Source organism: Panthera onca, chromosome B3 (genome assembly GCF_046562875.1).
Source record: "Panthera onca isolate mPanOnc1 chromosome B3, mPanOnc1 haplotype 2, whole genome shotgun sequence".
In the NCBI taxonomy this organism is placed as follows: Eukaryota; Metazoa; Chordata; class Mammalia; order Carnivora; family Felidae; genus Panthera; species Panthera onca.
In genome coordinates this window covers 40,736,508-40,752,289 of record NC_138344.1, presented here as the reverse complement: position 1 = coordinate 40,752,289, position 15,782 = coordinate 40,736,508, and the positions used below count along the sequence as shown (strand labels likewise).

At 38.1% G+C, this 15,782-nt stretch overlaps 1 protein-coding gene across 18 annotated transcripts in view; it reads right to left on the bottom strand.

Moving 5' to 3' along the window:
• CSNK1G1 (casein kinase 1 gamma 1) overlaps positions 1 to 15,782 on the bottom strand; it is a 168,265-nt gene that overhangs the window by 18,573 nt on the left and 133,910 nt on the right. For 8 of the 18 annotated variants that reach the window (XM_060618313.3, XM_078448724.2, XM_060618309.3 and 5 more), the window contains one exon: positions 5,439 to 5,549. The exons of 5 other annotated variants lie outside the window; for them this stretch is intronic. In XM_060618313.3, the coding sequence (XP_060474296.1) occupies positions 5,439 to 5,549 (111 nt within the window). 5 more of the 18 variants (XR_009605933.3, XR_009605934.3, XM_060618323.3 and 2 more) reach the window with 5 other exon arrangements.

Below are 15,782 nucleotides of genomic sequence, written 5' to 3'. Positions count from 1 at the left end.
AATCACAAACGATTGATGTCCTGTTTAGGAGCACTGTTCTAGAATATGTATCTTCAGTATCTGTGCATTTCTGAGGAATATTTATCTGAAACTGGATTCGCTGAATCAAAAAGTGTAGATATTTGATTTGAAAAGATAGTGCCGAAGAATTCTCTAAAATAGCTGTAATTCACATTTCAACAATAGTAGATGGATAGGCTCTTAAATTTATAATTTACTACAAATGTGATAGATGAAAACTGATATGTATATATGTGTGTGTGCGTGTGTGCGCGTGTGTATCTATGTATTTTTTAAGTTGTTAGGTTTTGTTTAAATCAGACTTCTATGAACACATTGCATAAAGAAGCACATATTTCTACAAGGATCATTACGAAAAACAGCAGTCTCTTTCCCCTATTCCACCATTTCACCTCCTTTACAACTGATTCTTTTATTTTACCTCCACATCTCTGAATTGCATGCATCTTGATTCTTCATTTTTAGGCATATATTCACCTTTTTCATCCTTCTAGTTCCATTATAGTTTTTTAAAAACTTTATTTATTTAAAGTAATCTCTATACCCAACATGGGACTTGAACTCATGACCCTGAGATTAAGAATCTGCATGCTCTTCTGACTGAGGCAGCCAGGTGCCCCTTTCATTACACTTTATACTGTAATTTTAACTAGATCAATTCTTAGTTTTACATTATGACTATTAAAAACTATAGCTGTACCATGAAGTATATACCATGGTTCTTTACTTCCCTGTATAATTTCCTTTTTTCCTTGGAGTTAGTTATCTTTTAAATTTTATTTACTTATTTAATGTTTATTTATTTTCGAGAGAGAGAGACAGAGTGCAAGTGGAGGAGGCACAGAGAGTGAGAGAGACATAGAATCTGAAGCTGTCAGCACAGAACCCAGTGTGGGGCTGGAACTCACAGACTGCAAGATCATGACCCGAGCTGGAGTTGGAAGCTTAACCAGCTGAGCTACCAACCTGCCACTAAAATTTATTTTTACTTAGGTTTTTATGTATTAGTTGTAATCATTAATTCTAACCAAACTCTGTCATTTATCTACCCAGCTGCTTTCAAGATATTCTGACAAATTGGTATCCTAGTCATTTCATCATCTTGGTAAAATTGTTCTCAAGGCCCCCTGAACACCTATGTTTGGGACAGGCTATCCTCTTCTACTGGTGCACTGCTGTCTTTCTGGGATCTCCTAACTTGACCATTGTACTGGGGAGTCCCTTCACTTCTTTCATGTGTCAGATCTTATTTCCTGGATCCCATATATTCCTCTTCGTTGGTTTATTCACTCATTTTCACAGTGCACAAGGGTACACGAGAAGTAAAATTTTTTTTTTTAATTTTTTTTTTTTTTAACATTTATTTTTGAGACAGAGAGAGACAGAGCATGAACAGGGAAGGGGCAGAGAGAGAGGGAGACACAGAATCTGAAACAGGCTCCAGGCTCTGAGCTGTCAGCACAGAGCCCGACGCAGGGCTCGAACTCACGGACCATGAGATCATGACCTGAGCCGAAGTCGGACGCTTAACCAACCAAGCCACCCAGGTGCCCTGAGAAGTAAAATTTTTAAGAGCACAAATTTTTGAAAACAGCTTTTTCTATATTCCAACCAGACTGACAGTTTGGCTGAGTATAGAATTCCACACTGGAAATAATTTCCTCTTAGAATTTTGAAAGCATTGTTCATTGCCTTCTAGCTTCCAGAACTGCTTATTCAGAAATTTGAAGCTACGCTAATTCCTGATCCTTTCTTTGCATGTTGACTGTTTCTCTTTCTGGAAGCTCAAAAGATCTTCTCTTTGTCCTCAATGTTCTGAAATTTCACAATGATGTACCTTGGTGTGGTTCTATCATCCATTATGCTGGGCACTCAGTAGGCCCTTCTGATCTGGAAACAAGTCTTTATGAGTTCTGGGGAATTATTTTGTTAATGATTTCCTCTACCCCACTTTCTCTGTTCTCTCTCTGGAATTCCCATTAAGAAATTAGACCTCCTGAACTTTAAATCTTACATTGTTTGTATTATTTCATTTTTAAAATCATTTTAAATTTTTTTAATTGAAGTATAGTTGACATATATTAGTTTCAGGTGTATAGCGTAGTGATTTAACAATGATCTACATTACAAAATGCTCACCACAATAAGTATATTGCCCTCTGTCACCATACAGTTATTATATGGTTAAAAAAAAATTTTTTTTTAAATCTCTGTGCCCAATGTGGGACTCAAACTTATGACCCTGATATCAAGAGCCGCATGCTCTACTGACAGCCAACCAGGTGCCCTCAAAGTTATTACATTATTGGCTATATTCCCTGTGCTGTTTTTCATCCCTTTGACTTACTTATTTTCTAATGGGAAGTTTGTACCTTTTTATTTATTTTTTATTTAAATCAATGTCAGTTAACATACATAATAATAACATAATAATGATTTCATGAATAGGATTTAGTGATTCATCGCTTACATATAATACCCAGTGCTCATTCCAACAAGGGCCCTCCTTAATGCCCATTGCCCATTTAGCCCATCCCCCTGCCCAACATCCCACCAGCAACCCTCAGTTTGTTCTCTGTATTTAAGAGTCTCTTATGGTTTGTCTCCCTCTCTGTTTTTATCTTATTTTTGCTTCCTTTCCCCTATGCTCATGTTTCTTTCTTAAACACCACATGAGCGAAATCATATATTTGTCTTTTGCTTAGCATAATACACTCTAGTTCCATCCACATTGTTGCAAATGGCAAGATTTCATTCTTTTAGATTGCCAAGTAATATTCCATTATAATACCACATCTCCTTTATCCATTCGTCAGTCGATGGACATTTGAGCTCTTTCCATATTTTGGCTATTGTTGACAGTGCCCCTTCAAATCAGCATTTTTGTATCCTTTGGATAAATACCTAGTAGTGCAATTGCTGGGTTGCAGGGTAATTCTGTTTTTAATTTTTTGAGGAACCTCCATACTGTCTTCCAGGGTGGCTGCACCAGGTTGCATTCCCACCAGCAGTGCAAAAGGGTTCCTCTTTCTCTGCATCCTCGCCAACGTCTGTTGTTGCCTAAATTGTTAATTTCAGCCATTCTGACAGGTGTAAAGTCGTATCTCATTGTGGTTTTGAGTTCTATTTCCCTGATGATGAGTGATGTTGAGCATCTTTCCATGTGTCTGTTGGATGTCTTCTTTGGGAAAGTGTCTATTCATGTCTTTGCCCATTTCTTCACTGAATTGTTTTTTGGGTGTTGAGTTTGGAAGTTTATACCTCTTAATCCTCTTCACCTTTTTGCCTCCCCTCTGGCAACTATCAATTTGTTCTCATATTTATAAGTCTGCTTCTGGTTTGTGTGTTTTTTTTTTTTTTTTGATTCCGCAGATGAGTGAAATCATATGGTATTTGTCTTTCTCTGTGTGACATATTGCATTTATCACAAAAGCCTCTAGGTCCACCCATGTTGTCATAAATGGCAAGATTTCATTCTTTTTTATGGACGACTAATAGTGCAATGCATGTGTATGTGTGTGTGCATACATGCACACGTGTGTGCCACATCTTCTTTATCCATTCATCTATTGATAGACTCTTGGGGTTGCTTCCATACCTTGGGTAATGTAAATAATGCTTCAATAAACACAGAGGTGCACATACCTTTTTCAGTTAAGTGTTTTCATCTTCTTTGGACAAATATCCAGAAGTGGAATTACTAGGTTGCATGGTAGTTCTTTTTTTTTTTTTTTTTGAGAAATGTTTTCTACCATTTTAACCTCCATCTTTTTTCTGGGAGCCTTCCTTATAACTCTATCTTCCAAACTCTTCAGTTTTAAAGTTTTTATTATGTTTTTAGTTTCCAAGAGCTGTTTTTTCTTTTTAATTTGTTCTTACAATGTTCCTTTTTAAAATAGCATCCTATCCTTACTTCATAGTTGCAATATCTTCTGTCTGTGGGGATATTAATAATGAAGTTTTTGTTGTTGTTGTTACTGTTGTTGTTTGCTTTGGTCCCTTTTTTATTAAAGGCTTTCCTCAGAAATCTGATAATCCTCCATCTGTTGCCTATACTTAAAAGTGAGAGACTGCAGGGGTACATGGGTGGCTCAGTTGGTTAAGCATCTCTCTCTTGATTTTGGCTCAGGTCCTGATCTCATGGTCAGTGAGTTCGAGCTCTGCATCAGGTGCCATGCTAGCAGTGTGGAGCCTGCTTGGGATTCAATCTCTCTCACTCTCTGTCCCTCTCCTGTTCGCTCTCTCTCAAAGTTAAAAAAATAAACTTAAAAATAATTACACAAGTGGGAGACTGCAAAGACTACAGTCCTTTGCAGTACTTTTAAGTATTTAAGTATGGATCACACATTCATTTAGCGTCTGTACCTTTTCTTCAGGATAGCACCCCTCCCTCAAAATGTGCCTCATTTCCTCTTATCCATAGCCCCTCTATTTTGCCCTTAGCAAAGAATAAGTCTTTGGTCTTTGCTGGGGTGGGAGAGAGCATCTAGGGTTCTGTGGCTTCCTAGAACACAGACTTTTTTTACCTAGATGTTCCTGTTTTTCTGATTTTTTTTTGTTTTTTTCTACAGAACCACAGCTGTCTCCTGACTTCCTGTGAATAACACGATCTTCAGTGCATCACTTCATATAAAAAAGCATATGCTAGACAATCAAGCCTATCAAAATGCATTTCTACATGTAAAAGGTTTGTCTATCCCTTTATATGACTTGGTAGCTCTGAGTTCACCTGTGTGCCCCAACTGGTGGTGTCACTTAATAGTATGAAAGATGTATTTGAGTTAAGATTATTAAAACAGTGACATATAAGAAAAGTAAAGAGACGCAAGATATTCTTATGTACTAGAGAAAACAGAGCTTCAAAATAGTCCAAATGAAATCAGAAATAATTCCCCAACACCACACTTTTTCCAGAAAGAAAAAAGAAACAGCCCAACTTCTTGGGTACGCATTCAAAAATGGTTGGCTTGGACCAATTAGCATTCTCACGTTACGTGCTAAGGCACATATCATCATGAAATGAGCTACATATGCAGTCCTCTATCCAAAAAATACTTACTTTATACATTTCAAGTCTTTAAAATTCACATACTTGACACTAACATACTTGTACCTTGACGTTATTTTTACAGTTTATCATGAGTTGTATCAAGGTTGTAGGACAAGTTTAACCAGAAATCAGTATCAGAAACCACAGAGATGTTTCTTAGTCAATGACAACCAACAATCATCTCATCCAGTGATTCTTCCAAGTCTACTTAGGCAGAAAATTAGCACATAGATATTCAGTTAACTATAGAAACAGCTCAACCTTGCAGTAAGTTTCCTTTTTAAAGGAACCAAAGTTTCAGAAGCAAGTCAACATTCCACCAGCCAAGCTGAGAAGGCCAAGAAAAGGCAATAAAGGCAGTAAGTACCTGCACTGATCCCCCATGGCGGTCTGCAGCCAAGTGAGACGTCAGGTATGAGGTATTGGTCTGCCGGCTGGGCTGGATTTCCCACTCTCCTCGGCGCTCTGACGATGCAGTCTGCTCAGGCATTAGGAAGCATGAGAGCAAGATATGGAAGGAAAGGTGAAGCAACAGCAAGCAATAACAAAATCAAGTACATTAGTGTCCCTGAGGGTTTTGTTTTCGTTTTGGATTTTAAACTAACAACCGCTGCAAAGCACTGGAAAAAAGTTAGCTTGGCTACATTCACTGCAGCCCAATGAGCCAACACATGACACTCTACAGCACACCATCCTCACCCAGACACAGAAAAACAATAATCACCAAAAGGGTGGGGGGGGGGGGGACCACCAGGGAACCACCAAAAAGCTGGAATCAATTTTAGCTTCCATATTAGTAAAATTTCAGTAGCCACTAAGCAGACCAAATTCAGAATGTTAAGGCTATTGGACAAAGGAACAATCATACTTACAAATCATTTCACTGATTAAAGATCTACCTAAATAGACAGTAGTCAATACAGAAAATTCCTAGCATTAGGAATCAAGATAATATGGCTTTTAGGGAGTTTACCACTCTCAACATAAACCTCCACAAGACTTTCAAATACAATAAAATGAGCAGTGGCAGTGGCTGGAAAATACTTTCTTATCTAAGAGAATGAAAAAAGTATCTCTTCGAAACAGGTTCACAGGTCAAGAACATGAAAAGATGGCGGGGCTGGGGAGGGGGGTGGCGGTGGGTAAGGCTACAATGTTTTCCTGCTTCCTCTAGCTAATGGCCTCTAGTCTGGAATTACAAATAGTTTTAGATAGGACTACTATGAATTATTTTCCTCGAGAAATCAAAAGGCAGATCTTTCCCCCAGAAAAAGGAGGGCTTTCAATCCAAAACCTTTTTGAGTTCTGCTTTCAGTTCTGCTGTCATTCAGGCTCTCTTCATTCCTTCTTTACCTGTTTTTTAGATCTCATACTATTCTGATCTTGCTCATTTGTGATTTTTGTTCTGAAGAATCTGTTTAGGTGCCTCTTCCCCTGTACCAGATGGCTGAGGAGGTGTTAACATCATGATGCTCAGCTGTAACAGTCCTAAGGCTCTACAAAATGAAAAATGAGGAGTTGGAGAGGCAGCAATGAGGGATGGGTAAATCAAATTTTAATTGCTGCTGATATAAACAGCAGCAGGGGTTGGGATGTGATATTGCTGCTCTGCACGAAAACCAGCAAGGATGCAATAAATCTTAGAGATGTTCACAACTATCAATGGTGCATTTTATAAAAAAGAAAAAGAAAGAAGTGGTGGTTTGAGACTCATACTCAGTCTCCCTCTTCTGTATCTCATTGACAAGAGTTGTGTAAAGCTCAAGTGTAAGTCACTAAAAAAACTTTTTACATTAAAAGAACAACAACAAACCCAAGCCTCATATACCAGCTAAAACTTACTCATCTTTATTAATGTAATATGAAGCCGCATGGGTAACAGCACTGTAAAGGATCTTGGCCATGTTTTCTGATATTCCTCATGGAATGAGCATATTCTGTAAGGAGGCAGCTTGTATTAATTTGCTTGCTATATTCTCTAACCAAAGAGGGGTTTGGCTCTCTATACCTCTAGTCACATTTGAGAATCAAAAGAACCCAAAATATCTGTCCCTCCAACTATTTCTGCCAACAGAGGTTCAGATGTTTCACTTTTCAAAATAAGACTGTGGTTCATAACATACTCTTAGTTTTTATAAATTTATTGACGGTATCCATATTCTCAGAGCACTTAATCTCATATCTTCTTATTACTAGAGATTTGAGAATAAATCAGGTTTTTTTTTTGAATCTTTTATTTTTTTTATATAATCCCTACACTCAATGTGGGGCTCGAACTCACAACCCAAAGATCAAGAGTTGCACACTCTACCAACTGAGCCAGCCAGGTGCCCTGAGAATAAATCTGTTCTAATACTATAAGTAATATCAATAACTATTTTGTATTAGTGATAGCTTCTTTAGTTCTCTCTAGGACTTTACTTAAGCTCCTAAACTACTATGAACAACAGTCAGTTCTCAAAAACTTTAAATGTTTAAACAATATCCACACATTTATAAGCCATTCGGTGTTGTTTTGAGTTCCATGATAAAATATTTAATGTGATTACTTTTCTCATGAATGCTCTGTTTTGCGCTTGTTTTTAAGGCAGATAAAACTGAATGAAAATGGCAAGAAATGTACGTATAAAACTCATATGCTTTTAAGTTTAACAAAACCTGGACAGCTGATCAACTACTATTTCCATTTTTTACTGAAACACATATCAGAAGTCTGGTTTGATGCTACTGTCTGATTCACAGGACTATGTAGTTATTTATATTCATTCTAGCTAAATACATAATTTATTCAAAGAATGAACATTTATGGCTGGATTTCAAAAATAGCAAGACATTTTCCAAAGGCCTAAAGTCATACTCCATCTCCATCATTAAAGCAATGTGTTATTTATCTTTTAAAAAGAGAAAAACAATGTTAACAATTCCAGGCTGCTTCCTAAATGCTTCCACTGTGATGAATGAAGAGCACACTGCACCAGACTACTGCCCTCCAGTGACTTCTATATCCACTGAAAGCAACAAAACCAAGAGACAGATGTGAACCTGCGGTTGTCGGTTCATCACTTTGGGAATTACTTTTCATCATAATACTAAACTCTGTGGCTATTCCCTTCTAGAATTTAAGGGCTTAGACTGGTATATATAAGTTGATAAAGGAGAAAGGGTCATTTGCCAGTTTTGGAAAGCAACTGCGTGCCCAGGAACTAGATGAAACTGAGGAATCTTGACAAGTACAGTGTTCTGCTTGTGTACCTGATAGGTATTCTAGGCAATGCTGTGTACAGGGGATTAGGACTGGGCAGAATCAGCACAGGATATAGTCCTACTAAGCAAACCAGTAGAGGAGATCGGCATGTGAACTTTTCACTCTCAAAGACCACTCATGCACACATGTCTATCTAAAAGGCAATCAGGAGCTTCGATGGACAGAAGAGTCACTCAGCAATATCAATTTCTCTGCATTACTTGAAAGGCAAAGGTCCACATGGAGTGTGTAAATCCCCAAAGGCAGGAGCAGGAATCTCAAGCAGTAGGAATTCCTTGGGGGGAACGCTTTAAAATCTTCTGTTGGGATTGCATTACCTGTGTGGAAATGCTCGGTTTACTATCCAGTAGATGAACATGGAAATAAGAAAGTGGCGATCCAGCATAACATAAATCAAAGACAAAGCTAACAAAAGTTACTTAAGGGGAAACACCGAGGAGCCTGGTGTAAAAAGTCAAAACCACCACCCGTGATTTAGGGCAGAGGAAACGAATCTCTCCCAGCAGTCATCTAGCAGGGGTTAACGGACAGACATTGGGGACAATGACACAAGAGGGCAGGAAAATACTCTCTGAAAACATCTCAGATACCATCTATGGCTTGAAAATTCTTTCCAATACTTATCAGAGATAAAGCTCCTGTTCTGAAACAAAAGGCAGGCAAACATTTTTCTCCTGTTGCAGCAAATAAATCATTGAATTCCATTCATTATATAAAGTTATATAGTTATTCTGAAAAGTTAATTTTGATTATATTTATAAAGAACTTTCTCCATTTCACTTTATGGCTTCCAAAGTACTCTATAAGGTGCCACCTAAACAGAACATTTTGGTTTCACATGCTGGTCTTCTAGGCCTCATTATATAATTACAGTCTTAAGCTATAATTAGCAAAAATAGAGACTGAGTAGTACCAAAAACTTAGCAATGAATACACTAGATTACATTGTCTTACCACACTTCCAAGATGAAAAACAATTTTTTTGTGCTTGCTTTGGCAGCACATAACACTAAAAAAAAATTTTTTTTTTTAATGTAATAGGGGTAAGATGTAAGGAGAAAAAAATGGGGCAAGAAATACCTCAAGAAATTTTTCTGGAGCATATTTGACCTTAGGTATGAAATTTTTAAAAGGTGGCAAGGTTACTGAAGTGTATACTTCAACAAAATTAAAAAATTTTCTTCTGTTAAGTTCATGAAATAGAACCAAATTTCTGTGCCAGACAAGGATGATTCCACGCAACCTGCTGTGTGTGTAAACAATGCCTTCTTGTATTCTACAACCTTGATAGTGAAGATCAGAGATGTTGGAAAATCACTGATAACCTGGGAGGGATTATTCCCAAATTCAATAAATGCAGGCCCACAGAGATAGCAGTGTCAATTCTGCGAAGCTCTGAGAAAAATCACGGAACCATTCCAGAGGTCTGAAACACTACTCAAACCCTGGTTATTCTTATTAAAAAAAATTTTTTTAACATTTATTTCTTTTCAAGAGACAGAGTGTGAGCAGGGGAGGGGCAGATAGAGAAGGAGACACAGAATCTGAAGCAGGCTCGAGACTGAGCTGTCAGCACAGAGCCCAATGCAGGGCTTGAACCCATGAACTGTGAGATTATGACCTGAGCCGAAGTTAGAAGCTCAACCGACTGAGCCACCCTGGCGCCCCTGCTTATTCTTATTCAAAAGGGTAGAAGCCACCCTTCAATCCCCATCCTGCCACAACTAGAGAAGGATGACTTATCTAGGTAGGACTACTCCACATTCGCCTTCCTACAACACAAGATGTCTGCTGAAATACAAAATATTGAAGACTGCACAAAACTTTTATAATTTTTAAGTAGGCTCCATGTCTAACATGGAGTTTGAACTTGTGACCCTCAGATCAAGAGTCACGTGCTTCACTGACTAAGCTAGCCAGGGACCACTGCACAAAGAGAACTTTTAATATGGAATATAGGATTAGAGCAGAGGTGAGTAGCAGCAAATAGGTGACAAATGGGAGAAGGTAAGAAAATGATTGAATTTCAGTTTTCTTTACGCTTCCTTGTTTTGATGTCTCCCTTTGGATAAAGGTCCCAGAAATGAGGAGGGACAGCCCCATTCTGCACAGGGCTCTATGCTGGAGGGTGACAGGATGAAAGTACAATCTCTATACCCAAGTTCCTGCTAGACAGCAGGCAGCAAGTTAGGAAATTACACACAGGTCAAAGGGACGTAAACTTTCTCTGAGCACACTCATCTGCCTCTTCAACTAACAAACTATGAACCTTGCTGAAAACGAAGTAGTATTATGTCAAAAGAAGTGAATGGAGAATTAATCAACTTTTGTTTTTTCCAAAGCCACTGGACTTTCAAAAGAATCTATAAAGATATTCATTTTAGCAAGATCTTTGGCCATCTTGGCTACTTAGCAACCTGGCTTAATCTCTCCTTTGGAAAAGCTATGTTTATAACAAGCTTCTTCCAGCAAGCACCACAGCACTAAACCACAACATACTTTTCTAAGGCTTTACATCCCTTTAATCTCATCTCTTGGGAGTCAAGATACAAACAAATCTGAACTAATTTTTTTTTTTTAAAGGATTTTACTTTTAAGTAATCTCTAAATCCAACGTGGGGCTTTAACTCACAACCTCAACATCAAGAGGTGCATGTTCCACACACTGAGCCAGCCAGGTGCCCTTGAAACACTTTTACTGGGGGAACACCTTCAAAACTCAACATGACTCGACACTTTCCAGTTTTATTGCTCATTTCTTGTGTGTTTATAAGGTACTGAGTTAGTTTAAATATGGTTCTTTTAGATGGATGAGAGATCGGCTTTTCTGACATTTGATTCATATTTTCCTGCTCAGCCAAACTTGATAATTTGTAAATGAACAGTTCACCGAGTAGAAAATTACAAAAATAAAATTATTTCCCCTGAACACATATTGTACATATAAAAATGAGTAAGTGCTATTCAATATTATGATGTTAGGATACCATGTCTGATAGAGTTTAACAGTTCTTGATGACCAATGTGACTCTTTCCAACCTGAAAACAGATCTGTTCTCCCTAACCTCCTAGGTCAAGTACCCCTTCTTCATATGCCCAAAGAAACCTATGTAACTATCAAAATTGCTGAACCATGGTAGCCATGTGTATAGCATTTACTTGAGTAAGGACTGCCACAGGCTTAGATTTAGAAAGAGCAGGAAGCATACTCCTGCACGCACATCCTAGTCAATGCAAGATTCTACATCTAGCACACTGAGCAAACACAATGAATAAAACCTTCAACAGTGCAATACACTGCACTCCAAATTAGATCTCTGGATACCGCCAGGACTTACTTCCTGATCACATTTGATTGGAGAATGCAAAGGGAAGCTTTGCCAGGTAGAAAGAGGCAGAACTATTTTTCAACCCCTTCCTAATGGATGGTTCTTTACAGAGGAACCACAGCCATGGTAAGATTTACCATCTTTGGACCTGGGAAAGGACAAATACCAAGGGGAAAATAACAGAAAAGACAAATCCATTGGTAATTTTCTAAATTGATCTAGCTTTTATCAGTATTTGTTCTATCCAAACTCATGATTTGATTATAGTTCCCTAGCTGGGTAAAATTTGCATTAAAAAAAATGTTCTTAAACATCTGATATTAACATAGTTGTAAAAAACAGATTTAGTATATGTAGGTGAGTTTAGTATTTTTTTTATTAAAAAAATGTCTTTTAACGTTTATTTATTTTTGAGAGACAGAGGGCAAGCAGGAGGGGGACAGAGAGAGAGGGAGACACAGAATCTGAAACAGGCTCCAGACTCTGAGCTGTCAGCACAGAGCATGACGCAGGGCTCGAACCCACAAACCATGAGATCATGACCTGAGCCGAAGTCGGATGCTTAACCGACTGAGCCATCCAGATGCCCCTATGTAGGTGGGTTTAAATGCAGTTCTTTGGGAACCATATTTGAGATCTATCACTGCATCTAGGAACCAAATAGTACTCAATTCAGTATACCTACAATTTAGAATAGCAAAGCCTATTTTCTCTGAAAATTCTCATTGTAATGGAAGAGAACGAATACAACTGCCTGAACTTACTTCGCAGCAAGAGCCTATTTTATTATTTTTTTTAACATCCTTCATCTTCAGGACAGTCTAGCCCTACTTGGGCTGCCAAAGGAGGCAGAATGGATCTTTGTGGAAACAGAAAACAAGTAGGAAGAAAAGCTTGCAATTTATTTTTCATGGAAGGTTAAATAAAAATCTATATTTTAAACAGACATCTGACTTCATCTATGCTCATTTGACAGATTCATTCATTCATTCACTCATTCATTTAAACAATTACTACTGTAGACGTTGTTTTTAGGTGTTAGGGAGATAGCAATGAACAAAGCAACAAAAATCTCTACCCTTATTTATAGGCTTACATTTAAGAAAGCTGAGGCCCCACCCAAAAGGTTAAATGTCCTATGGCCAAAGCCTTGGGCTAAGCTAAAATCAAGTTCTGAGCTCCCCTTCTTTCTCCTCCTACTCTAAGTATAGGACTAAACAGCCTGTTCATCTCCAGTCTCACTCCTCCACCACAACTGAAGAGCAGATTTACCCAGAATGAGACTCTGTTGGCACTATCATCAATGTTACCTCCATGCTCTGACTTCCAAATATGTCACTGTTTTTTGTTTTTTTTTGAAAGTCCTCCTCTGCGTGTTGGCCACCTTCAGCTGGAATACACTGCTAGTATTTAAAAGTCAAGATGCCTAGGGGCACCCGGGTGGCTCAGTCGGTTGACCATCTGACTGTTGATTTCGGCACAGGTGATGGGATCAAACCCCAAGTCAACTCTTTGCTGGGTGTGGAGCCTGCTTAAGATTCTCTCTTCGCCCCTCCTTTGCACATGCACGTGTGCTCTCTCTCTTTCAACAAAACAAAACAAAACAAAACAAAACAAAACAAAACAAAACAAAACAAAACGTGACAAAAACTCAAGATGCCTAAAATCAAACTCCAAAGAAGTTTCTCCCCCAACTTTCCCATTTCCAGTAATTGTACCACCTACCCCCCAGTTATTCAGGCTTCAAAATCTCAGCAACTACTCTGACTCATCCTTCTCCCTCCATCTTGACATGCATGTGGGCTACCAAGTCTCGCAGATCACACCCTTATATCATTTTTTCACTGCTACAGCCCATCTAGGCCCCCTTAACCTCCGAAGTGGATGCACTGCATTCTTAATTGTCTCCAGGCTGGCTGTCAAGCCATTATTATGTTCTATGCCAAAAAACTTCTAAAGCCAAGTTTTGATCACATCACTCCTCTCTGTTCATAAACCTTTAGTACCTACCTATTCCCTACTGAAACTAAGTATCAACTCTCCAGCCCATCATTCCAGGAACTTCATCAAATGGCTCCAAGATAATTTTCCTAGCCTTGTCTCCTTTATTCACACCATATTATTTTAGGAAAATGAACTAAACAACTTCTTGTTGCTCATATTTCCTTTTTGCATGGAATGCCTCTTTCATGTCCACGTTACTCTTCCAAGAGCACTTCAAATGCACCTTCTTTCATGAAACTCTGTCACGCTCAAACTAGATGAAATGTCTTCTTCTTCCAATCTCTGATGATGGTAATTTGAAACTTGGGGAACTTCTCTGTTCTGCCTTGTGTTACGGTTATCTGGCTACCTGGCTGATCTACGTGGCAATTCTTTGAGGACAACGACTCCCTACTTATCTTGGTATCCCCAGGACATACTTTCACAGAGCAGGTCTCCAGCTAGACTTATGTAGTCAAAGTTGCTGAGAAAAAGTTAGCTGCCCCTAAAGTGAGGTTAATACTTGTCAGGATCTCTCAAAGAGAGATTTTACTTTCTTCTTTTGCTGATTACAAAACTTGAAAAGTACCAATCCAAAAAATAACATACTTCTTTCAATTCTTGGAGTAATGTAAAGGACATATTTGGCCGCAATTTTTCTGAAAAAACAAGCACAAAACCCTAAAAACATAAGAAAACAACCCTAAAGATGGAATAAAAGCAAAGAGACACAGACTAAGACACAGTGTAAAGGTAGAACAGATACTAGAAATACATTTACCCACAGGGCAGAGTGCAGAAAGAATTCAACCCAGCAAGGATTCAGAATCCTGCTGGGAGAGAGGTATAAAATTTGCATTAATGTGGGTAATTTCAATCCCTTAGCAGCCAAGGGATACTAAAAACCCTAAAAAGAAAAAAATCAGAGAGAATTTCAAGATTCAATTCTTCAGAAAGAAGCTTATTATTGCACTGCAGTAAGATTTCCTAATTATACACACTAGTTTAAAGACCCTTCACTTAAATGTACACTGAGGGGCACCTGGGTAGCTCACTCAGTTTAACCGTTTGCCTCTTGATTTCAGCTCAGGTCATGATTCCAGGGCTGTGGGACTGAGTTCCACATAGGGCCCCATGTTGGGCATACAGCCTACTTTGGATTCCCTCCCTCCCTCCCTCCCTCTCTCTCTCTCCCTTCCACCCTCCCTCAGCCCCTCTCCTGCTTGCTCTTCTCTCAAAATAAATAAATAAATAAATAAATAAATAAATAAATAAATAAATAAATAATTTTTAAAAAAGTACACTGAAAATCAGCGTACTTCTACTCAGATAATAGCTTTGACTAATTTTTTCACCCTGGCAATCCAGGTTTTCAACATCTCTTTTTCCCATACTTTAAAAATCCAATCAAAACAGCAGCATTGATTAAGAATTCACTGAAGCAGAAAAGACATGGAAAACTATAGGAAATACCTATTTTAATTTGAAATATTCTGAAAACATGAGTACTCGGGCACATATGCTGATTATGTGGACTTCACTACTGACTACTGATTTTTTTTCTTTCCATACCTTTTCTATTTAAGTGCATTTTTCATTATAGGATAATGTAACTTCTTCATAGAATAGTCTGGAAAAATATTACCTACAATATTATCTGTTTCTTCTAATATGTTGGCATTATCTCCTTCCACTGATTTTTTCATTTGCCCTTTCCCCAAGGGGAAATCATGCTGTCATTCTAATTTTGTACTCTGATTTCTTCACCCTACAAACCATAAACATTTTCAGGTTGCTACAAGTTTTCCTAAATATTATTTTAAGTGGCTACATAATATTCTACTGAATAAGCCCACTACAATTTACCTTATTATAACCCAGTTTTTTTGCTAAAAGATTTCAGCTGGATCCATAACCATTCCCTTATAATAAGTGGATCATTTCTAAAACGTTTGTTTCAAGTGACACTGTGACAATTTTATGCACATAACTTAATCTATATCGTGGGTTGTTTTCTTAAAATGGATTCCAATAATTGATTCTGGATTTTCAAAGTCCAGAGCCACGTCTCAGAGTGTCAGTTTAAGTGTGCACTCAGCTACACTTTTAACAAGAGAGGTAGAAGAGAACAACC